The 26,086-nt window shown below is 35.5% G+C and overlaps 1 protein-coding gene across 1 annotated transcript in view; it reads right to left on the reverse strand.

Annotated features, from left to right (window-relative positions):
• Positions 1-464: 464 nt before the first annotated feature.
• Positions 465-26,086, reverse strand: part of SFT2D1 (SFT2 domain containing 1) — a 37,793-nt gene continuing 12,171 nt past the window's right edge. The window contains exons 2-8 of the mRNA XM_043963547.1: positions 19,066-19,152; positions 17,772-17,854; positions 16,310-16,391; positions 15,075-15,110; positions 12,583-12,641; positions 2,464-2,493; positions 465-960 (exon numbers count right to left, since the gene is read on the reverse strand). Coding sequence (XP_043819482.1) covers positions 921-960; positions 2,464-2,493; positions 12,583-12,641; positions 15,075-15,110; positions 16,310-16,391; positions 17,772-17,854; positions 19,066-19,152 — 417 coding nt within the window. The 3' untranslated portion in view covers positions 465-920. The remainder of the gene's footprint in view (positions 961-2,463; positions 2,494-12,582; positions 12,642-15,074; positions 15,111-16,309; positions 16,392-17,771; positions 17,855-19,065; positions 19,153-26,086) is intronic.

The following is a 26,086-nucleotide window of genomic DNA, read 5'->3' on the forward strand; positions in this document are numbered from 1 at the left end:
ACAGGGTTTAGCAGACTGCCAAAGGGGTGCACATACAAAAAAAAAAATAGATTAAGAACAGACCTAATCTAGTGGCTTTTGGGAGTGAAATGACCACAGAGAGAAGAGCAAGCAAATTTTTTAAAATGTAACATCTATCTTAGAAAAAGAAGAAACAGGAGTGTTTAGAAGCTGGGAGGCTGTCTTCAGAAAGTCATATGTAGATGTGAGTAGAAATACTTCACCCAAGTTTCTCTGATACTATACTTTCTAAATAACCTCTTTTCAATTTCTTTTCTCAAATCAGTAGAAAAAGATTACAGAGAAAGCAAAACTGTTTACATAATCAAAACACTGGGGTGGGGGGCAATAAATGGAGTATAGGTGCAGAACTGGTTTGGCTATTAATTAGTAGTGTCTACTACCTCTCATCTTCCCCTTTAATAAATTGGATACAGAAAATCTTTTTTCAAATTTTTGTTTTATTTCAAAATTATGATCCATATATTAATTTGTTTGCTATACATAATATGCAACTCAATCTGAAGAAAAACTACTTCACATTTCAGGTAAAAAACAATGATGTCTTAGAAAAATTATAAAGGGCCAGAAAATTGTATATACCTTGCTGTAGATTTATAAGCTCTCTCCACACAAGTACAAATCTCAAAGCAGTCTAAAAGAAGCTATATAAGCAATTTATAAAATAATCTAAATTATATGATTAAAATTTCCTGTTCTTTGGGAAACCACAATAATGGCACATTGTGAATTTAAGACAAAAATATTTAACAGATTAAACATAAAAGGTTTTACTCAGTATACAAAAAAAATGTTAAATTATCGCAACGGTTTTGGAGTGAAAATTAATTTTGAAGTATGCATCACCAAGAAAATTGAGCATCAATATAAAAATTTCCTCTTCAAAAAGTTTCTTTATTTTAACTTATCAGAGAGGAACAGCATTTCTTCACTGCATCCCTAGGGGAGAAGGAGGAGGGGAGAAAAAAGTCAGAATGTAATAACCTTCCCACAAACATGCCTGCTGAAAACTTCTTACCAAGAAGTCCTGTATAGATAATAAAGGTCAAATCTCATTAAAGCAATCTTAAACGTAATATTTTGACATAATACAATTTTGTTCGCTTGATAGTACCTGAAATATGTGTCTCACTATTGGATCTTGGGAATCTTTTTGAAATGGCACTTATTCCAACAAGATTTTAGTTGTATATATGGGATCTTGATCAAAATAATTTAGCTACAAAAAAGTGAATCTGACAAGGAATAACTAGAGCTCCAATTTCTTTTCAAATTAAAAAGCTACAATTTTTTAATAAAATGAATGAAACTTTTATTAACTTGTCACATCGAATACATTTTTTGGCAGATAAGTATTTATCTCTTGGATTATCATTTCAAATTGAAATTCAAACAAGTTAAAAATTTCTGGAATAATGTTAGAATCAAGTCACTAATGATGCTTCATCATAGAGAAATCTTGAATGCTGTTCTATATAAAGGTTTTGGAAAGGTACCTGTCATTTCTAGGAAGCCTTAAGATCACTGGGGGTGAATGGGGCAAAAGGATGGGGCAAGAGATGTCCTAATAGCAAAGTCCATAAGAGACTACTCCTAGTCCTCTCTCTCTGCCAAGGACGCTGTAAAAGGTTAGGAGTTCAGGGTGTGGGAAAGGGGGTGGATTGGAAATTGAGATCTACCAATGCTTCAAGATACACTGCTGGATCCCAATATACTGGTAAAAGATGTCTTTTGCATCTGTGAATGACTCATTTTCTCTCTTTCAAATTTTATACCCCATTTATGATGATTATTAAAACACTGAACTAATTTTCTGCATTATTAAAAAGCATGATTCCCCGCCCCCTCTCTATTCCTTGCATATGTTACATTTCAAAGGTTGGAAAAGAGGAATGGATCCCATTTTTTCTCTTAAGTTAAACTGCATAAATCTCTTTGCCATATGGAATAAAGATATTCCAGTAATATTGGCTTTAAAGTAAAATGCCAACAGACTCCATTCCCTACATCCCCACTAACTTTCATTTTTAAGTAAGATATATGTTTCAGGAACAAAATGATATAAGTTTCAAAAGCTTACACTCTTATTGCAAAGTGTTTCTCCTACACTGTTCTACTGGGTAGGCCTTCTCTGACTTTTAGATCCAAAAATGAAAGCATAATTAAGAAGCAAAACAAGATTACTCAAAACTTTATAGTTACAAAGATATATAGATGAAATACATATAATTCACTCCTTCCATCCAATCTTATAATGTCAAAATGCATAATATAGGATAACTGTCACCTCTCTTTTTAAAAAATTATTTATTTATTATATTAAAAAGAACAATCAGAGTCACCTGCAAAAGCCATTTTTAAAAGATCTTGTCAAATCTGACATTCCATGTTGGCAGTATAGAACTATGCAGTAACAAGGGAAAGAGATTGAGATACACTTACCTGGCATATGGAATATATGATAAACTATACCTGTAAGAGAAGGACAAAATGATTGAGATTTCCAAGTATATAGATTTTTTAAACATCCAAATATTTTTTATTATTCCAAAACAAGAAAAGCAGCTGGGTATAATAAGTAAGATCACCCTCCTGTGTTATATACACTTGAAAAAATAAAAGAGCTCTGCAAGAACTAAATGTGCTGCCAAGTATTCTCAGTGTTTAAGGAATTAGTTACCCATTGCACACAAATACTGGCCAAGGAAAAATATAAAGAAATGAGATAATTTCAATTATCAAGAGATCCAATTTAACTTCTTCACAGTAATAATCTTATTAGATATCAGAAGTTCAAGCACAGATGCTGGTGCAGTCCACTGAAGACCTTCCAAGGTGATGTGGATGCTTTAAATGACTACTGTGAGCCTGGCCACTCAGAGTTCTAAATCTACCTAATTGTGTTATCTCCTCTAGCCCACATCTTTCCTATTTAACCACAAGAATAAGCACAAGATTTTAAGGGTATGTTAAAACCTAGGTAAACTATAGATAAATGGCCTACAATTACCTAAATATTTCCTTCATTTCAGTCTAGTTAATTTCTCAAAGAAGGAAATTAAGGTATTTTGTCATGATATCACAGTGGATAGAGCACTGGGCCTGGAGTCTGGAGGACCTGAATTCAAGTCCAACTCTAGATACTTACTAGCTGTGTAACCTAGGCAAATCACTAATCTGTGTGCCTCAGTTTCTTCAACTGTAAAATAGACTAATAGTAGCACCTACCTCCCAGGGTTGTTGTGAGGATTAACTGTGATAATATTTGTGAAGTCCTTATCATAGGTTCTAGAACCTGGCAGAAACTATATAAAAACTAGCTATTTGGGGCAGCTAGGTGGTGCAGTGGATAGAGCACCAGCCCTGGATTCAGGAGGACCCGAGTTCAAATCTGGCCTCAGACCGGATTTGACACTTACTAACTGTGTGATCCTGGGCAAGTCACTTAACCCCAACTGCATCACCAAAAAAAAAAAAAAGAGCTATTATTATGTACTCAAATTTTGCCAAGAATTAAGGTTCAATTCATCAACCTGTAGTTTGTAGGATCCAAACTCTTCCCGTTTTTGAAAATGGGGATATTTGTCATTTAAGAGTATAGCATTTTTCAGGGGCGGAGCCAAGATGGTGGAGGAGAGACATTAAACCCACAGGGCTCCTGATATAATCACGCCAAAAACAGCAATAAAAGAACCCTTGGGACAGAAAAACACACAAAAATACAGGCTGAGAGTTTTCTCCAGCTATAGATAGATTCCAGGGGGCCATGCTGGGCCATGAATAAATCTTTTTTGTTTTTTGTTTTGTTTTTTGTTTTGTTTTTTGCGGGGCAATGGGGGTTAAATGACTTGCCCAGGGCCACACAGCTAGCAAGTGTCAAAGTGTCTGAGGCCGGATCTGAACTCAGGTACTCCTAAATCCAGGGCCAGTGCTTTATCCACTGTGCCACCTAGCTGCCCCAGCACAAATAAATCTTAACCCTGCAATCAGGCTGACACAACAGACACCCACCAGAGGAATTTGCCCCAGTGCCTCTGAACAGCTTGGGGAAGGGCGGGGGGAAGTGCAGAGGTACCACTGGACTGGGGGGAAGGATTTGACTGTCCCATCCCAGCAGGCAACCAGGAAGAAATCCTGAGTGGCAGGAGACCCAGGTGGGGGAGGAGAACAGGGGAGCAGTCTCATGGAAAGCTGAGAACCACACCACAGAAAGCTTTGCTGGTTGGTTGCTTAGTAAAGTAGGCCTGAGGTTATCTCCAGACCTGAGAACAGGCCAGGTGAGATTAAAGCCTGCTCCACCTCAACCCAAAACACCTGGGACCCTCTGAAGCTGAGAACAGGAGTGAAGCCGAGAAGCAGAAGCAAGAGTAGAGAAAAGGAGGAAAGAATGGAAAGGGAAATGAGAGCGATGCAGGAGAGTCATGAGAAAAAAGGCAACAGTTTGAAAAGCCAAATGGAAAAGGAGATTAAAAAACTGTCTGATGAAAATAACGGCCTAAGAATTAGGATTGAACAACTGGAAGCTAGTGACCTTATGAGAAACCAAGACACAGTAAAGCAAATCCAACTGAATGAAAAAACAGAGGGCAATGTGAAATATCTCCTTGGGAAAACAGCTGACCTAGAAAATAAATCTAGGAGAGATAATTTGAAAATCATTGGACTACCTGAAAACCATGACCAAAACAAAAGCTTAGGTACCATCCTCCAAGAGATTGTGAGGGAAAATTGCCCTGATATTCTAGAAGAAAAAGCTAAAATAGAAATTGAAAGAATCCACCGATCACTTCCTGAAAGAGATCCCATAAGGAAAACCTCCAGGATTATTATAGCCAAATTCTAGAACTCCCAGATCAAGGAGAAAATACTGCAAGCAGCTAGAAAAAAGGAATTCAAATACTGTGGAGCTCCAACAAGGATAAAGCAATATCTAGCAGCCTCTACATTAAAGGACCTGTGGTAAAAAGTTTTAACAGTCGGTTAGTGATAATGGAGAGACGCCAGTTTTTGAAGGACCACCCTTTCGGGGAGGAGACCAACGGCCATGCATGGGCTATGCACGCCAGCCCAGCTGCTAAGCACTCCACTTCTGGGGTGCTAGCTTAAAAGGCAAGGAGAGAACGGAAGTGGGATCTCTTTCCTGCTCTCCTGGTCCGAGGACTGGCGCGACACACAGACACTGACTGGAGTTGGACGCGGCCCGACTCGCCGTTAGCAGCACGTGCTTGACTCGGCTCTCTCCCCCCAAAGGTGGCCTTGGGCTTTTGGTGAGTTTTATACGGAATATAGACTAAGCTTAGACTTAAGACTATCTGTTTTATATTTCTACTTTCCTATCCCTCTAATCAACATCACCTTGTAACTACCAAACAATAAAAGCTCTAACTAGAGATCAGAGGTTTCTTCCATTTGTGTCTGGGAGAAAAATTAAGGGAAAGGTTAAAGAGGGGAGATTAATGCTCTAGTATCCAATTTTAAATCTCACAGACCAAAGGGCATGGAATATGATATTCCAGAGGGCAAAGGAACTGGGACTTCAGCCAAAAATCATGTACCCAGCAAAACTGATTATAATTTTTCAGAGGCAAAAATGGGATTTCAATGAGAAAGAGGTCTTTCAAGCATTTGTGATGAAAAGACCTGAACTGAATAGAAAATTTGACTTTCAAATACAAGATCCTGGAGAAGCATAAAAAGGTAAACGGGAAAAAGATTTCATGAGGGATATTAAAAGATCAAACTGTTTGCATTCCTACATGGGAAGATAATACTTTGAAATCATAAGAACTATCTCAGTAAGAAATACACAGAAGACAGGGCTGAACTGAATATGAAGGGATGATATCTATAAAGCATTTATGTTTTGTTCTTTGTAGGGCAGACAGGGTGGGGTGTCTTATGTCTGGGGCTGGTGCTTTGTCCACTGTGCCACCTAACTCATCCATGATGACATCATTAAAATAGGGTTGAGGTGTAGGAGGAATAAACTGGGGAAGGGAGAAGGGGAGAGATGGTCTGGGGAGAGGTAGTTCACATGAAGGAAACAAGAAGAAAGCTTATGGAGGAGAGTAGAAGAGGGGGAAGGAGTTGGGGAGTGAGTGAACCTTAATATCATCAGAATTGGCTCAAAGAAGGACTAACATACATACTCAAGTAGGTATAGTAATATATTTTTGCCCTGGGGAGGGGGGAGGGAGAAAAGTGGGAGAGGAGAAGGGAAGGAGAAAAGAGCAGATTGGGGGAGAGAGCAGTAAAAAGCAAAACACTTTCAAGGAAGATGAAGATGTTCTGCATTACTGCATCAGTATGACATACTGAATTGCTTGATCTCATAGGGAGGGTTGAAAAAGGAGGGAGGAAGAAAAATTTAGAACACAGAATTATTTCAGGGACCTTGATCTTATTGGACTGGGCTCATGGAGGGAATAGCTTTCATACTCAATTGGGAGGAGCAATCTATTTAACCCTGCAGGAAAATAGGAGGGGAAGAGGATAAGGAAGGAAGGGCGAAAAAAGGAAGGGCGAAAAAAGGGAGAGCAGAGCGAGGGAGAGGATAGTCAGAAGTAAAACACCTCTGAGGAGGAACAGGTAAAAAGTAGATAGAGTAAATGTCACGGGAAGGGAGTGGGATGGAGGGAAATAGTTATGATGATTATAATGGCAAAATGTATGGTACCTACTTTGCTGGGCTTTTATGAAGAAAATTCTCTATTCAAGCTTAAGGTACTACATAAAGGTTATGATGAACAGGATACTATCAGAAAAACCTGGAAAGACCTACATGAACTGAAGCAGAGTGAAATGTACTGTATACAAAATAAAAGCAATAGTGGGGGATGATCCGCAGGGAAGCACGTGGTTATTTTCAGCAAAGCAATGATCCATTTCCTCTTTGACAATTCCTTAATCTGAAGTTTGGGGGTTTTTGACTGTTTTCTCTCACAACTGGCTAATATGGGAATTTTTCCATGACTACTTATGTAAAACTTATTTTGAATTGCTTGAGTTCTTGTGGGTGAGGGGTGGGAATGGAGGGGGGAAGAGAAGGTGGAACACAAAGTTTTTTAAAAATTGATGTTAAAATTTTGTTTTTACATATATGTAGGAAAATAAAATTCTATTCCAAAAAAGAGTATAGCATTTTTCACATTCATCGTGATCTTTCAAAGATTACTTTGAAATTGAAACTTGAATTTGAAAGACAGTCATTTACATGTCTGCAAGTATCTTGGGATGCAGTTCATTTGAGTTTGATACTTTAAAGTGCAGGCAGCTAGCTCTTCTCTTACGATCTTATTCTAAGATCCCAAACTCTATTATTAGCCTCTTTTGCTCTGTCTTTTCTAGTCACAAAGTCACTCTTATCAAAGAAAACAGAAGCAAAAAGTTTCATAGCTCAGCTTTACTCCCATCATATTATCACTTTCCCTTCTACCTTCAGCAGTCATCCTATTCCTCCTCTGATCCTGTTCTTCTCTTCGATATAGCTACATTTGAGGTCATAACTTTTGCTCCTGTTTCCTTCCTTCAGAGTAGTCTTCTGAAAATTAACAAGCTTCTCTACTATTGTTCTCTTTATGAGGTAATCATTTCTCTTTCCTTTGTAGCTTTCAGTGCTTTTTCCTGAGAAACATTTTATCTATCCCTATTAGGTAGACTCCATCCCTGTCAAAGAGTCCATCTTTCTCATATTTTAAGTTATAATCCAAAAATTCAAATCCCATTCTTAAAACAATATCTTCCTATCCAGCAATAAACTCCACCCCCCCCCCAAAAAACCTAAAGGCTCTTTCTTCCGTTAAAAAAAAGGCAGCTCTTTATGTTTCTTGCTCGCTGGGAGAGTCAAGAGGCATTTCTCAAACCCTATTTCTTTCTCCTGTAGGATAGAATTTAGGTAACATTCTACGCTTAGCTGCTTGCCTGTGGCAGAAAGACAAACACTATCTACTTTATGTGGGATACTGCAAAATTCTCCTTGTCCTTTGTACTTGTGAGAAAAAACAATTTCAGGCCTTCTTTTTGGTAGCTGTTGTGCCTACTGCCCCTATATGGCCAAGTGCCTGTTCCGCTTGCAGGGAGCTGAGGAAAGCTCAATTTGTAAATGGCAATCTTCCTAGCTTTTGTCTTGAGATGAGGCTAGCTTACTCAATTGCCTTTGAACAGCCATCAGTGGTTTCCTGAGAAAGACCCACAGTACCTTGAAAATGTTGCCAACCCAATGTTTTCTTAACTTGAGCTTAATTATAATGCTACTTTCAAATTAAGCAGAGGTCTCTCAAGGAAAAGACACTCAATATTCCCAACTCAGACACACAAAATAAACAAAATTTTTAAAGTACCAAATTCAGTAAATTCACTTTTAGATTCCATAATTAAATGGAAAACAGTGTTTGCTGCTTCTGATAAATTAAGTACCTTTCAAATAGTGTTATACAAATCAAGCTGAATAGTGTAGGGTGAAGAACAGAGAGGCCTTGGAGTTTGGACACTTGGACTCTTGTTCCAGCTCTCCTACTAATTAGCTCTGCAACTTTAGGCAAGTCATTCAATTACTATGAGGATCAATTTCATTAACTACGAAATGAGGGGGGCTCAACTATATGATTCCATGGATCTAGAGCTGATTTAGACTATGTAATCCCATCTAATTTTAGAAGACAACAAATTTATTCATCTCTTACTACATTCAATAAGGTTTTCTACCACATTTACTGTAAAACAGAAATTACAAATAAACATTTCGAATATAAAAGTGACAACTTTGGTATCTTTCATCTAATACTATCAAAGGACTAAAAAAAATGAACATATCAGATTTAATCTATTTGAGCTTTCACAATTAGTAATCCAAGAAATAGCTTTACCATTTTCCCATAATTTTACAGAAATTGTTGACATTGGTTCACATCATAAACTTTGTAATTAAAAAGGCATTATGAAGTATGCCTTAGCTCCAATTTTTTAATTAATGGAGACATAATTACCTTAATTTGGAAAAAATAAAGCAACAGTTGGTCTTCTGTTCAGCACTCAGACTATTGAGTCACTTTGTTTTCGTAAATAATTATTAGATTAGATTTTATTATTCATCAAGTCATAAAACGTTTTCCCCCTAAATTTCAAACAATAGGAATCCTTTTGTTCCTTCCCAGGTTAAGAGTATATAGGCCTTGAATTAAATGCTTTTAAAAATGCAGGAAAGTGATAGGAAAGGGGAAAGGATTAGAGAAAACAAGAGTCATTATTATCAAGGATATCATAAGACTTCAAGAAAATAAAGGAAAATATTCTAATTGCTCAATGTTTTTTAGCTGAGGAATGCATTCAAAACATAACAGTGAAGATTCTCCCAACACTTGTCAGAATGGATGACTACTATCCATTTCTGGTGATTCACATAGGCACAAATTATAGTGATATAAGGAAACTAGGAGAAACACTGTCAAAGTTTACAAAGTCTTGGACAAGAAAGGCCATAGGTGAACAGGAATTGTTTTCATTACTCAGTCAAAGAAGGCAAGGAATACAGATATAAGAGAAGCAGATTGGGGAAGTGAATAGCTGATTAAGAAGATGGTACATAAGGGTGGGATTTGGGTTTCTACACTAAAGCTTAAAATACAATAATGGTGAGGTATGCACTACATCTAACAAGGACTAGGGAAAATGTACTTTCAGGCAGATGAGTGATGCAGTGGATAGAATACTGGGCCTGGAGTCAGGAAAAGTTAAGTTCCAGTTTGACCTAAAGATATTTACTGGCTGTATGACCCTGGACAAACCACTAAATTCCTGTCTGCCAATGTAAAATGTGGATAATAATAGCACCTAACTCCCAAGGTTGTTTTAAGGATAATATTTGTAAAGCACTTAGCGCAGGGCCTGGCACATAACAGATAATTAATAAATGCTTGTTTCCTTCCTTCCTACTGGTCTGGAGTCTTACAAGTCTAATCAAAAGAGTTTTAAGATGCATCTTGGAGGCACAGAGGGTTGTGTGATTCTGAGCAAGTCACTCAACTTCTGTTTGCTTCAGTTTCCTTATCTGTAAAACTAGGGATGATAATAAAAGGATCTACTTCCCAGGGTGGTTATGAGAATCCAATGAGAGCATATTTATAAAATGCTTATTAGCACAGTGCCTGACACATAGTGAATGCTTAATAAATGCTTGTTTCCTTCCTTCCTTTAAACTAAAAAGAAACAAGGAGGGGAAAACAGCCACCAAATTACATACCATAGAGAATAAATATAAAGTAGGAAGGATAGTAGTTGATATATAAAAATGTTCCCAATACAGGAGCAAGTAGTTAAATTCATAGTCTCTAATGTCTATAAACACAAATGCAGAAAGAATAGTCAACAAGCATGATGAATTAGAAAGCCTGACACAAGAAGGCAAATATGAGATTCCTAACTATGATATAACTTTAGACAGGTATCTCTTATTCAAAAGAAACAAGATGGGTAAAGGAGGGAAGAATCTAGCATTATGTATTAAGAAGATATAGACTAGGGGCAGCCAGGTGGCACAGTGGATAAAGTACCAGCCCAATTCAGGAGGACTTGAGTTCAAATCCAGGCTCAGAAACTAGACACTTACTAGCTGTGTGACCCTGGGCAAGTCACTTAACCCTCACTGCCCCACAAAAAAAAAAATAATAAAATTATATATATGTATGTGTGTGTGTGTGTGTGTGTGTGTGTGTGTAAAATAGATAGGTGGGAGCTAGGGATAGTGGGGGTAGGCACATTTGAATGAAGATCAATACAGAAAAAAACTGAAGCAGTTTTGTCATGAAAGTACACTGCAGTCTACCTACACCAAAAAGAAGAGAAGAGGAGAGGGGAGGGGAAGGAGGGGAAGGAGGGAAAGGGGAAGGAAGAAAAAAGATAAGAAATTTGGGGAAGGGGCAGCTAGGTGGTGCAGTGGATAGAGCACCAGCCCTGGAGTCACGAGGACCCGAGTTAAAATCCGGCCTCAGACACGTACTAGCTATGTGACCCTGGGCAAGTCACTTAACCCCAATTGCCTCAGCAAAAACAAACGAAAAAAAGAAATTTGGGAAAAACAGATCACAAGCCTAAATCAGAAGCCTAACGTAAGTGAGGATGATGATGATGTTTGGTCATTTCAGTCACGTCCCACTCCGTGTGGTCCCATTTTTCTCGGCAAAGATACTGGAGTAGTTTGCTATTTCCTTCTCTAGCTCATTTTACAGATAAGGAAATTGAGGCAAACATGGTTAAGTGATCTGCCCAGGGTAAAACAGCTAGTGTCCAAGGCCAGATTTGAATTCACAAAGACAGGTCTTTCTGACTCCAGGGCCAATACTCTATTTTCATAAACAGGCCAGAAATGGGCATTAGCTAGAACTCTGTCTCTGCCCAAAAAAGCATCTCATTCTTTCTTTCTCTCTTTTTTTTTGGGGGGTGGGGTGGGGTGGGGTGGGGGGCAGAGCAATGAGGGTTAAGTGACTTGCCCAGGGTCACACAGCTAGTAAGTGTCAGTTGTCTGAGACCAGATTTGAACTCAGGTCCTTCTGAATCCAGGGCCAGTGCTTTATCCACTGCGCCACCTAGCTGCACGACCCCCCATCTCGTTATTTCTTAACTTGTGTTAACGGTAATTTTATCTTTGAAAGGCTGAAGGAACCAATTCATTTCCAGATCAGATTCTCACCAACAAAAAATGCTTACTGAGGAAGTACCCACTTCCTCTTAAGAGTCTGTAAAAAAAGAGAAGAGGAAAACAGGCCACCATCTGACATGAACTCTAGATTTTGGGTGAATGAATTTCAAAGGGCTCAAAGGCAGGATAGGTGTGATGCCATGAATTAAAATTCTAAGAGGAAATCAAAGAAGGGATGACGACAGATGGTCACTGCTCAGGGTGACTACAGATAAAAATTAATGAGAGAAGGTAAAGTAGCTCAGTTTTTACTTTGCTTTTTTTCTGCCAAAGATGACCATGGACCATAAAAGACAGAAGGAATGGTGCTAATAGGTAGCATCTAAAGAAAGGAGATAATGAGAAACAGCTGCTTTTGATGAATTTAATTCTCTGAGCCAAATAAACTATATCTTCCTATACTAAAAGGACTGGTGAATGTAAATATTGACCTAATATGAATGATATCTCAAAGTCATGATGAACAAGCTAGTGTTTAAGCAGCAGGATAAATGACCCCTGGTCGTCTTTGTTCTAGTATAGGCTAAGTTACATGGCCACCGAGATCCCTCTCAACTCTGAAATTCAGCACAGTACTAATTTAAATGTATCCAAACTGTTTGTTGTGAAAATACATTTCAATTATTCAAACTATCAGTGGCTTAAAAAAATATATCGGATTACAACACATGCTACAGATATTCACTCTGATGGTATGAGCTAGGAAATCCTCTCTCTGTTCAAGATACACAATAGAAAGTCTGCTATTTTAAAATTTTCCTTGCTTTCATCAGAACAGGCGATGGGACAGTATCTTTTAAATATTTCATAAATTCAAGAGGAAGTGATTAACAGCTGATAATGTTTTTAAAATCAGTATAAGAACTTACCAACTCATTGCCAAAAATTGCAATATGCAGAACAGCAGAGCCAATCCTTTTTTATGCCACTAACAGAAAAACAAAAACCACTAATTAGTAGGGACATTTTACAATATATTTTCAACACTATGTCCAATTCATTACTGTGACCAATTTTTCAATACTTGAGTGGTTTTCTTGCCTCCATTTTTGTTAGTTGTAGAATTCAATTGAACTGAAATCCTTTGAGCTGTTTATTATAAAGTGATTTGCACATCCTAGACCACTTTACCCATTAACTATTTCTTCTCAATATGCAATAGTTTAAAAAAAACAAACCTTCTAGAGTCACAGCTTTTAGGGCAAGAACCCAAACTCTTCAATGTATTACTCTTCAGGACCACTGTATCCCCCCTATATTTGGCACTAAAATCTCAGTTGCCAGAACTCCATACTTCAGTAATTCAATCATTGCTGTGCTCCTTCTCAATTTTAGCATAGTCTTCAAGAGCTGAAGGGTCCCAAACTGTAGACTCACTTCCTTCCATTTTCAACTTTTGAGCTTTTCTGTGTTTGGTGGGCATGTTTTAAAGAGGAAGTCTTCATTTTATCTTGGTCTTTTAAACACTGCTTTAAACAATCAACCTTTATACTTTGGGTTCTTTCTTTGAAATTTAAGCTATCTTTTTTCTCAATTCAGAGTTATCGCCTCACCATCAAATTGGCAAAAATGAGAAAACTCTTTATTAGGAGAGTTGTAGGCAGGGTAAAGCTGTAAACTGATTCAATTGTTTTGGAAAATAAGAAATTATACAAGAAAAGTTTCCTAACTATTTATATCCTTTGACCTGACAATCTCACAACTAGGATTATGTCCCAAGGAGGTTATGGACATCAAGAAAAGACCTATATGAGCAAAAATATTCACAGAAGCATTAATGGTTATAACAAAAAACTATAAATATATGATCAAAACTGGGGAGTGTCAATGAATAAAGAATAGTGAAAATGAAGAAGAGAAAAATTAGTAGCCTGATATCAAGTGATGTAGACTGAAGAAAGCAGAGCCAAAATAATTACACAGTCACACACATGCTGTGAATCATGTAAAGTCAGAGGTAAAAAAAAGCCAGGTCAAATTCAAAAGCCAATGCTGATACTATAATAACAACATCAAAGCACATATCCTATTATTCCTTTTTATTAATAACTAACAAACCACAAAAAAGTGGAAACTTACAAAGTTTCAATCACAATCATGCTATTTTCTACTGTTTTCCACTTGCATAATCTAATGTAATGTAATGTTTGGGAAAGTGTTGTGGTGCTATAATTTAAAATTGCTTTTTAAAGATTATTTCTCCGAGAGAGAAGAGGGTGGGGGAATAGGGAAGACCAACAGCAACAGACAGACAGACTAAAACCATTCTGGAATTACCAAAGTGTGCATTTAAAGACAATGGGATGGTCATTCCTCATTTTTATGCAATTTTTATTACTCATAGGTGTAGAAAAGCTCTGCTATGAGGAGAAGGCGTCTGAGGGCAAGACATCTGGCTCTTTGGCATCAGGAAGTAGCGTTTGCTTGTGGGAGGAAGACAGGGCGAAGCTGGAGCTCTTACTCTCTTTTGCCAGGACTCTTCTGGAGAGCGGAGCAAGAGAACTATAGCTCCCCGAGATAGATAGATGAATCCAGGCCTTTCTCTTTCTCTTCACCAAATTCTTATTCTCCTTAATAAATGCTTAAAAGTCTAAACTCTTGCTAAAGCTTATAATTTATTGGCAACCACTCAGATATTTTAGACAGACTAGCTAGAATTTTAGCCCCTTACATAGGTAAATTGCCCTAATAATGGAAATTTTAAGGTACCATTTAAAAAAAATTTAACCAATTTCCATGGAAGTCTTATCTGAAATTGAAATCTATTACAGTTTTATTTTCTTAATTATATAGCTTATAATTTAACATTTTCATAATGGTGCCAATTCATTAATACATTTTTATTAATATTAATTATGAACTGCTTTTCTTGAGGCTACTGAAATGTGTGTAGCCTTGACCCAGACTAGTCAGGATTTGAGGGGCTTTTTGTAGTTTTTCTGCCTCCCATCAGGCTTTAGCTGTCATTTTTTGTTATTGTTATTTTGTTATTGTTCCCATGCTATTCCTCTCACATCCTCTTCACTTGCTACAAAGTATGACCAGACTAATTAGAATTATATGTCAAATAAAAAATAAACCAGGAAGTGAACTTTCCACAAAGCAGAAAGGGTTATAATATTAAGTTGGTTGAGGTTATTTTCCCTGTTCACTTCCAAATTCTAGGCTGTATTAATGTGACCTGAAGAAACCCAATGGCATTATTATAAAAATTTTATAAACACCTTTTATTCTCTTAGTGAACTCAGGAAGAACTTGCAGCAATAATACTCTAGTTCCTTGAATTTTACCCATTTGATTAGCTCGGTAGTGATATAGTTAAAAGTATTTAACAGAAAATCAGACAGCTGCTAACACTTACCCAAAGAGCAGCACACAGAGTTAAAACCAAACAAATCTAAGTAAAAAAGAAAGATAGCACTTATTCATAGGTAGTGATGTGACATGGGTTAAACTGTTTTTTAAAAAAATGTGCTTATTTGTTTACAAATGAGTTTGAGTTCAAGATCTGGCAAATGGCCTTGAAAATATTTTCTAATTAACATACTGAAAAATCACCTCGAAAAATAGGTACAAATGTCTGTGTATGACCAAATATTCGACTGACATATTGTTTCCTTAATTGCCTTCTTAAAACATTTCTAATACTGCCTTGTCCAAAACCTTGTGCAATATTGCTTTCCACAAATATCTGTTGATTGACTGGAAACTGATGATACTGGACCTAAAAGTTTAAAACTGAAGAGTTTTCAGAAAAACAATTAGCACCAACTTATTAAAATGTTAAAAATTAGTGTTCACAGAACATAATTATATTTATTCGTGTGTGTGTATATATATATATATATATGCTGATCCTAAACCAAAAGTTTCCTTATACGTGGAAAAAATAATTATCATTTTTAATAAACCACAGATAAATGTGAACAGTATGAAAATATGATGCTACAATGTGACAAATTACTTCTGGATCCACTAAAAGGTCAGGGTTACATGAAGAATTAAAAGGAACTGAAATTAAACAGTGGGAGACAGAATCTAATTAGTTTTAGTCTCAACTCTGCAACTGGTATATTTTAAGCAATTAAGTAAAATTATCTGCAAAAATTATATAAGATTTTAAGTCTATGACTGGTGTCACTTTTTTGTCCAGTGTATGACATTTCTGAAGCTTTTCAATAGTCTATGAGCAGATGAAGGTACCAGAAAAGTTTGACAGAAAAACACCTTAAGTAGAATGTTAATTAAATTGAATTATTTTTGTTTGTTGAACAGAATTCCTAATTAAATATAAATTTTTAACAGGCAATCATAGGCCCAAGTTACCAGAAACCTAGATAAAGTAATTCCATACAGGCTGAATTTAACTGAATTTGGTATATTGAATAAGATGCACGTTTTTTCTCACAACAAAAGCTTAAGTCAGATACCGAAAAGCCTATATTCTTCAACGAAGGCCTTACAGGTAAAACTGTTCAATAAAAATAGAGTGGTAGTACAAAGCACAATACAAGTATTTTTGTTATAAGTTATACAATTTAAACCAATGTGCAAAATATGCTTTAAAGTCTTCAAAAATAATAAAATGTTATTTACCAACATGATAACTGTAGCAAGCAATCTTGTTGATTCAAACATTTTTTTCAGTTGTTTCACAGGTCCCATTAAGAAGCAAGTACTATTTGAAAAAAGTCAAAAGAAAAAAGAATTGAGACATATTTAACCAAATCTTTGCTAATTAAAAAATAGAATATAATTAATATCATATTTAAATGCATGCATGCAATTTATGTTTCTGCATATAGTGTTATATCTATTGTGTCTAAATGAAGACAGTGTGTCTCTTAAATAAATTTATTTCATCCCAAATCCTAACAAGTAAATTTAAGTATTTAAGTTACCAGAAAAACAATATTCTGATTTACAAAATTACTCATATTGATCATTTATAGTGTTGACAATTTATCTTGCATTTCTAAGGTATTTTCCCCCATTTATGTAGCACCCAATTTGACTATTTACTTACCCTTACCCTTATGTTTACTGCATTTAATGATATTGGAAATTCTATGATTAAAAAAACACAACTTTGTTGAAGAGAACAAGTGATAAATTTATAAATATACTGCTTCTCTCTATTGTGAAGGATAACCATTTGTGAAGGTAAAATTAATCCTATACTCTAATTAAAAGTGTCAATATACTGGATCACTAACTAAACATAGGTTCCCTACTACAAAATCTAAGGTATAGGAAACATAACAGGCTGATAGCAATTCAAACATACAAATTATTCATAGGCAAATGAAAGCTTCTTAAAAGCAAATGATTTCTACAAACAATAATGTCAAAATCCTCAGTTAATGATTTTGATAATTTTTTTTTACCTCTACAGGCATCAGGAATAGTTTGCAAATATTATATTCCATTTATACAGTAATTAAATATTATTTTAATTTAAAAATATTTAATTCATGTCTACTTTGTGCAAAGAACTATAGAATATGCAAAGATAAATAAAAACAAAGTATCTGCCTTCATGGAGCATACAACCTAGCTATTCCCTGACTATAGGTTGTTCTCAGTGAATTATAACTTTTTGCATTTCAAAAATTTTGCACGTTATGTATCAAGAAGCAATATTTGCCACATATTTTTTACCTAACTTGTTATTTAGACAAACCATCAGCCTTTCAGCTTTGGTTTCTTCATTCATAAAACAGGACGAATACTTTCACTATGTACCTCGCAAGGCTATTATGATGACAGATGAAAAATTTTGAAAATTATAAAGAACTATAATGTACATATGGTAATATTAAGGTTTGAATTATTATTATTATTATTGAATTAGAAAACAGAAGTGTACAAAGTTTAAGAATTCACTAACTTATCTGCTTTGGATATCAAAAGAAACTTCACAATTATGATTTACATGATATACGCCAAAAAGATTGATATTTTTAGTTAAAACAACTAAATGTTTCTAGTTAATATGATTTTAAAAGGGAAATATTTAGCAGCAATATGAAAGGGAAAATATTTAATATACACATACCTGGCTAATGCAGAAATATTTCCAAAAGTATATAAAACTGCAAAAAGTTTCACCCCTCCTGGAAGCCATAGCAATGCGGTTCCCTGTATAATATTTTAGAGTTAATCCAATGTGCTTCTAAACCAAAAAAGACTAATGACCTACTACTAAAAAGAATTTCAAAAAATAAGTCAATATTAAAGATGTCTTACAGATCATTTGTAGGGAAGAATCTATAGACAAACTTCTGGCCTATTTCCAAATAACAACTAGCACTAAATAGATTTCCTTGTGACTTTTGAAGTTTCAATCAAGCTCACTGGACCAGGGATTAGGAGACCCAAATTCTAGTCATTCTTTTCCCACTAATGAGCTGCAGAATTTTAACAAAAAGCTTTCTCTCTCTGAGCCTGTATGATAAAATGAAGTGGCTGAATTAAATAAACTCTAAACTCTCTTCCAACTCTTAACATTCTATGAAATGTTCTTTTTCAATGTTGGGTTAAAAAATTAACAAATCTAAATTACTGGAGCTTTCCCCACACACAAACTGCTACCTGTGGAAAAACCTGGTCATTGTTTTTCTTTAAAAAAAACAACAACAAAACAACAAAGTTCTTTTAAAAAAACAAAACACCTCATTCATATGTAGTATTGGTTCTCTAATACTGGCTACCAAAAATACAGAATACATCCCTAAAATAAACTATTAGGGAACATAGATTTAGATATATAGATATCGATATATGTAAAAATTACCATATTTCAATATTTTTACTGTTTTTTATCTTAATTGAAATATAGATGTAATTTTTCTCACTCTTGTTTTTGTTATTTGTATTTGTTCTCTTCTCAACTGTTCCATAGAATGTTAGTTTCATTACCATCCAATGCATTGAAAAAGCAAAATTTTTGGAACCCAGGAAAGACATTCAGCAGGTTCAGGAATTGTTTAAGGAGCTAAAATCCAGCAGATTTTAATATATCTGCACAGCCAATGCTAATATATCTATTAGCATGGTGGCATCTCCACTCACCAAAAGTCCATCATAGCATTGCCTAGTACTAAAAGTTTGGATCATGGGCTGAATTCAGGCTTTATACAAAATAGATTCATGAGGTTAAAAAAAAAAAAAGTGTATCAAAGGGAGGTTACTTTCCTGGGCTCAACCTTGTATTTCAAGTGATAACCTCAATCCCAAGAAAAATCACATTACCTGTTGAGTTTAAGTACTTCTATCTTTGTGATTATAAATATTTTTTGCTATTTGTCTTATTTATATCAAATATTTTTTAAAATAAGGTTTTGACTTACAATAAAAGAACATAAAATGCCACATATGAAGCATATGGCAAACCACTTCAATCTAGTATTCCAAGAAAGTGTTGAGGCATCCAGGACCTTAAGGAGAAGGGAAAAAAGTTTGAAAACCATATTTAAATTGCCACTCTAATCCTTACATTTTTTCCATGATAAATTAAGGCAATGATCTGATTCTCTGAGTAATATTTTAATTTCACATATGGTCATATTACTTAACTACCTAATGATTCCATTTTTAAAAGAAGTTTAAGGTCATTATGATCTTACAATAACCCAAATATATTAAACTAAAAAAAGTTTACAATTGACAATTTATTCCACTAGCAAACTTATACATATTAGGTAAACTCTTATCAAATTAGGTCAATTAATGTGACTTATACAGCACTGATTAAGCCACCACATTCTAAGTAATTGGGGGGGGGGCGGGGCAATGAGGGTTAAGGGACTTGCCCCGGGTCACACAGCTAGTAAATGTTGTGTCTGAGGCTGGATTTGAACTCAGGTCCTCCTGAATTCAGGGCCAGTGCTCTATCCACTATACCACCTAGCTGCCCCCCACAATTAAATCTGATTTACCACCAAAGTTGGAACAGATCTGTTAATAGCTCATTGAAGAAATTAAACATGAAGAATTAGGAATAATTTCCTCTCTAAAATGTAAGTGTATAATACATAAGTGTATTTCAAAACAAGACTGCATGTTTTTAAAATAATGAAATAAAATTAGAATTTTCAAAAAGTACTCCCCAGCTAAAAATCCTGTGGTCATCATATTCCTTACCTCATCCAATCCATCTCGAATCCTTAGGTAGCATGAAAAGTAGATAAGAATAACTAAATGAAGACTTTTGTCAATGAACCAGAATCAAAATTAATTTTTAAAATAGCATAACATATTTGCTCACTTTGTTTTAATTTTTCATCTACCTTTTAAATGCTGATATCATAGGAAAGGTTTTTCACATTGATACAATAATAGTAATGACAGATTTGGGAAGACAGTAACCACTGTAAACCTCCTTGTTACTCCCATAACAAGTTCTCTTTGGCCATGGCTTCCCCATTCTCCTCAAATACCTTTAACAGGGTCCAGACTGTGGAGGAACTTTCCAGCTTGGGAACCAATTTTCCGATTAGCGACTACCTCTCCAGACATACTATTTCTGGAAAGCCTTAGCCATTATTTCTCTCATTGCTCCCTGATGGGGTTTGTTAAATCTATTCACTGAAAGTCCAATTCACCATTCCAGGAATTTTCAGACCAACATGCCACTCCCTGGCTACCACTTGGAAGTAAACACCCCAAGGGCTGGGACCATATTTTCTAAACAACGATAAATCTGAAATGGGAAGTGGACAACAAAAATTACATTGATGTTTGATTATATTTTCATCGACAATTTTAACTCATTTAAATCAAAAGTTGTTTCTTTTTCGTTTAGAAGAATGTCAATGACATCACAGGGTGATACCTTATGTGAATTGGATTTAAGTGAGGCAGAGTTGCACAAAGTCATCAGCCTCATTCTCCCAGAGTCATCGAAGTCTAGTGGCAAGACAAAAGTCAAGATGACTGGTGATGGCCTGGGAAACAATGGATGATAACCTTGGGGTCTCTGATGTCTCCAAGCACTGCACAGAGCCTGCTTCAGCAGGCCATTGGAACTTTCATGGCCACTTGGAACAAACTGTTTTCATCTGCCTGTTCCACCAGGGGAAGTCTTCACATACTTGGGATAGACATATCCCTAACTTACCAACAAATTTGAGGCCTGTCAGTTACCCTCAACCTGGTTTATCCCATCTGCCCAGATGGTAGGGTTGTTATGTATGCTACAACTTCTAGGAGCCACAGGTGAGAGGGGGGCAAAAGGTGGACATGAAAGGGGGATAAGGGTCCCCGAAAAGGGCTCTGCAAGCCCTGACACTAGATGTACTAGTCCTCCCTGAACATCCCATACACCCCATACAACTGTACCTACCACTAGTAAAATCATTTTATATAGCAAAAGGCAAATCCTATACTTACTCTAAGAATTCTTATACAAGAAATGCAGAGCTCTTCTTTAAGCTACATCATTCACACAACTACTAAAGCCTTCTTTAACATTTTTTTTATAAAATAGTAGTTGTAAGTTCAAAATATTTCAATTACTGATAGGTATAACCTGTTGGCAAGCCTGGAAACCCAAGTACCCTCTATAATACCACTCCTGTGGGGAGATTGCTTTTAGTCTGCCTTGTACAATCTGGTGCTTTTATATGAGAAAGAACAGATTACCTTGAAGAGCCTCTTTCTAATGCACTTTGACTTATTAACCCATTGACTTCCTATCTATACTATCTATATATATATATATCTATACTATCTATCTATATATCTATACTATGGTTACTTTTTTTGTTTTTGCAGGGCAATGAGGGTTAAGTGACTTGTCCAGGGTCACACAGCTAGTGTCAAGTGTCTGAGGCTGGATTTGAACTCAGGTTCTCCTGAATCCAGGGACGGTGCTTTATCCACTGTGCCACCTAGCTGCCCCCTATGGTTACTTTTTTAAAAGGCAAATATCCATAGTACTGAGAAATATGGATATCCCACTTCACTTCTGAAAAGAACCCCATATCACCTCAGGTTTATTAGAAGCCCTTTTTTTCCTACTGGAAATAAAACCATAAGCTTAATGACTTTATCAGGACTTGATAGGATTTCCTATATCCTAAAATACTATGAGTTCTAAGGTCAGTCCCTAACTCATTGGGGCCCTTATACATACAAAAATGTCTATGACCAAAGAAGTTTCTTAAGGCAGTCCACATGGTTGATTTAACTAGCACACTTAGAAAATTTCTTCAGAATTAAAAGAATATGACACGTCTCTCAAAAATTTTCCTAATAGAATGTAAACTCCTTGAGGGGCAGAGACTGTTCCATTTTCTTTGTATCCTGGTACCTCTATATCATAAATTCATTTTTTAAATAAAATGATATTTGCTAGACATAGTGAATCCCACATAACAAAGAATTAAAGATATTTTAACAGACATGGAAAGATTTATTATTGATGTGGGCATTATTTCTAAATCTGCGTTTAGTCAAGTCATTAATTCATCAAAGCTAAAATCAGTTATCTTTTTTAAATGACAAAAACATATGCTGTATAATTTTTTAAAAAGACAATCCAGAATTAAACTGACAATTTTAAATGGGAAATAGTGTCTCCTAGAATCATTAGCTTCCATTTGTCCAATAATCATTTTTAAGCAAGATTTTATACTTCAATTTTCACTTTTGTTCTGTTTCTTCTTTCACAACATGACTAATATAGAAATATGTTTTACATGATTATACCTATATCAGATTGTTTGGCATCTTGAGAAGGGGGAAAGGAGGAAGGGAGAGAGGAAAATTTGGAACTCAAAATCTTATTAAAAATGAATCCTGAAAATTGCTTTTACATGTAATTGGGAAAAAATACCATTTACTTTTTTTTAAAAGGTTTTGTAGAATCAAAACACTTTTGAGGGGTAGGGTGAAAGAAGATAGAAAACAGTAACTTTCATAGGGGAGGGAATAGGATAGAGGGAAAAAGTTACTATTAACTGAAAAAAATTTTCAAGCAGAGGCAAAAGTAATGTAAGAGGATGGTGATAGTAATGGTGATGGTGGTGAAGACTGATTGACTGATGGATTGATGATAATTGGATGAAGAGGATTGAGGAGGAGGATTAATTGATGAAGATGAAGATTTATTGATGAGGATTGATGATAAAACATATGATACTTTGCTGGGCTACTGTGAAGAAAATTCTTTGTCAGGTATAATTTATCATATAAATGTTACCTATTACTGCTGTTGCAAGAATCAACATCATGGTTTTATTGTAAGGAAATCTCTCTTTAAAGTACTATATAAATGTAGTTTACTATAAAAAAATTATGGGGGGCAGCTAGGTGGCACAGTGGATAGAGCACTGGCCCTGGAGTCAGGAGGACCTGAGTTCGAATCCAGCCTCAGAGACTGGACACTAGCTGTGTGACACTGGGCAAGTCACTTAACCCCAACTGCCTCACCAAAAAAAAAATTATGAGCAGGATGCTATCAGAAAAACCCAGAAAGACCTGCATGAGCTGATGCAACATGAAATGTACTGTATAGAAAATAACAGCAATACTGCAAGATGAGGTGCTGTGAATGACTTGGTTATTTTCAGCAATGCAATGATCCAAGACAACTCTGAAGGTCTTATGAAAAATGCAGTCCATCTACAGAGAGAGAACTGATGGTTTCTGAATACAGATTGAAGCATAATGTTTTTTATTAGTTCCTTTATCTGAAGTTTTGATTTTGTCTGTTTTCTCTCTCAACCTGGATAATGCAGAAATATTTTGCATGATTGCTCCTGTATAGCTTATATTGAATTGCTTGAGTTCTTGGGGGGGAGGGAAGAGAGTGAGGGAGGAAGAGAATTTAGAACACAAAGTTTTTTTTTTTTAAATAGAGGTCAAAATTTGTATTTACATGTAATTTGGGGAAAATTCTAAATAATAAAAAAAAAGGAATTTGGCTAGATTATCTCATAGGTCACTTCGAGCTCTAAATCTATGTTCTTATAAGTTACCACATCATAAATATGATACTGGTGCTCTATCAATATCAATTCTTCTATCCAACCACCCTCTCACTCACCCACATATCCATGTGTTAATTAATTCATCTATCTATCCATCCATTCAACTATCACAAGCATTTATTAAATTCAGACTGTGGAGAACATTTTGCTAGGTGGTTAGGGGACCATTTTGCTTTATCACTGTTTGTACTGGGAGAGTTTCTAAGAATTTTTTTCCATTGCACGTAATAGCTCTTGGTTTTAGATATGTTTTTAATTATATTAAAGAAAGGCCTTTGCATGCCTATGATTTGTTAGGCATTTAATATAAATGTGTGCTCTATTTTGTTAAATACTTTCTTGGTATTCATTGTGAAATAATCAGTTTTTCTTTTTTGTTGTTAAATATAATTGTTTTTTGCATGTTGACCCATCCTTAGTTCCTGCTATTACTCCAATTTGATTCTAGTAAGTCAATTTTGGGCTATATTGCAAGTATTGTATTTATATTTTTTGCATTTACTATACAACATGGTTTATTGTTATTTTTCCATATCTCCCTGGTTTGGGTTATTAAGATTGTATTTGTTACTTGGAAATAGTTTGGTAGAGTGAGTTCTATATTTTTTAGAGTAATTTTATTTGAATGATTTTTTTAAAATGTTAGGACTTCCTGGTAAATCCATTAAAATTAACTTTTTTTCCTCTGGCAGTTTTTATGATTTGTTAATTTTTTTCATCCTGAGATGGGTTTAAGGTCTCTCATTCTTGTTTTGCTTATTTCTATAGGGTGGGCCAAAAGTCATGATGTTTTAATAAGTTTTTGAAAAGTATTTTTCTTCATTTTTTTGCCATTCATGAGATTTTATTTTTCACATGTAATGTAAATTCATTTCCTATATATACTGCATATGGTGCTATGGTATTGTAAATTAAAAACAAAAAATAAAGGAGTTATTAAATAAACCCCTTCATGACTCCTTTCACTTTTCCTTTGCTCTCACCTACCCTCAGTTGTTTAACTCTGTATTTCTCTTTTTAATGGTCTAGAACATACTATACTGTCGTCATTTATACAGTGTAGTTCTTAGAAGACTTCTTTTGACTACTTTTGGGAAATGCCTCTTGCTCTTAAAAAGTGGTATATACACATATGTATTTTATATATAGATATAGATAGATAGATAGATTATATATATATGTCCTAAATAGCAAACTTATCAGCGATATTTATAAAAATGATTCCACCTGTCTTCTCCAACAGCTTCTTTTTAGTTTACATTTATCTGTTGCTATAGCTAGCATTTCTAGAATGATGTTCAATAATAGCATTCAAAGCCCTTCATAACCTCACCCCCACCTATGACTTTTTTGAGTCTTCTAATACCTTATTTCTTTGTCACATACTCTTTGATCCAGGGACACTGGCCTCCAGGGTGTTCCACCAAGATGATACTCCCATTTCTTGACTCCAGGAACTTTCTCTAGATGTTCCCAATGCCTGTCCACTCTGACTACTGACCTTCTTGGCTTCCATTAAATCTCAACTAAAACCCCACCTCCCACAGGAAACATTCCCCAACCTGTCTTAATTCCAATGCCTTTCTTCTATTAATTATCTCCTATTTATACTGTATATAGCTTCCTTTGTATATATTTGTTTGCAAGTTGTCTCTCCCATTCCATTGTAAGCTCCTTGAGGGCAGGGACTGTCTTTTGTCTCTTTTTGTACCTCTAGTGCTTAGCACAGTGCCTGGCACATAGTAGGTCTGTAATGTCTACTGACTGACTGCTCTTCTTCCTCACCTCTACCTCCTAACTTCCCTGGCTTATTTTAAGACTCAGTTCAAAAACCCACCTTCTACAAAAGAACTTATCTTCTACTAGTCCCTTCTCTCTGAGATCACTTTCCATTTACACTGTATACAGTAATACATACATACATATATATACATATATGTATGTATGTATTACTGTGTGTGTATATATATATATATACACACACATATATATATATATAGTATGTACATAATTATTTGCATGTTATCTCCTTCATTAGAATGAGGTTAGAATAAGAAAGACCCCACTCCTTGGAGACAGGGACCCTATTTCTGCCTTTCTTTGTATCCCCAGTGCATAGCAGTGCCTGAAACATAGTAGGTGCTTAATAAGTGCCTGTTGATTGACTTGTTGACTGACCTGACTATTATTACTCTGGGCTAGTGGCTTTCAAAAGAACAATATAATAATAAACTTTTTCATAAGCTTTGAGAAAATGGAAGGAAGCATTACATGTTCAGAATTAACATACCTTCCCAGGAGATAAGGGGTTTACTATTCTGAATGCTCTTGTTGTGCCAGAATCTCTTCTGAATGGTTAGTTCTGCAATAGGTACTT

Source organism: Dromiciops gliroides, chromosome 4 (genome assembly GCF_019393635.1).
Source record: "Dromiciops gliroides isolate mDroGli1 chromosome 4, mDroGli1.pri, whole genome shotgun sequence".
NCBI classification, from domain to species: domain Eukaryota; kingdom Metazoa; phylum Chordata; class Mammalia; order Microbiotheria; family Microbiotheriidae; genus Dromiciops; species Dromiciops gliroides.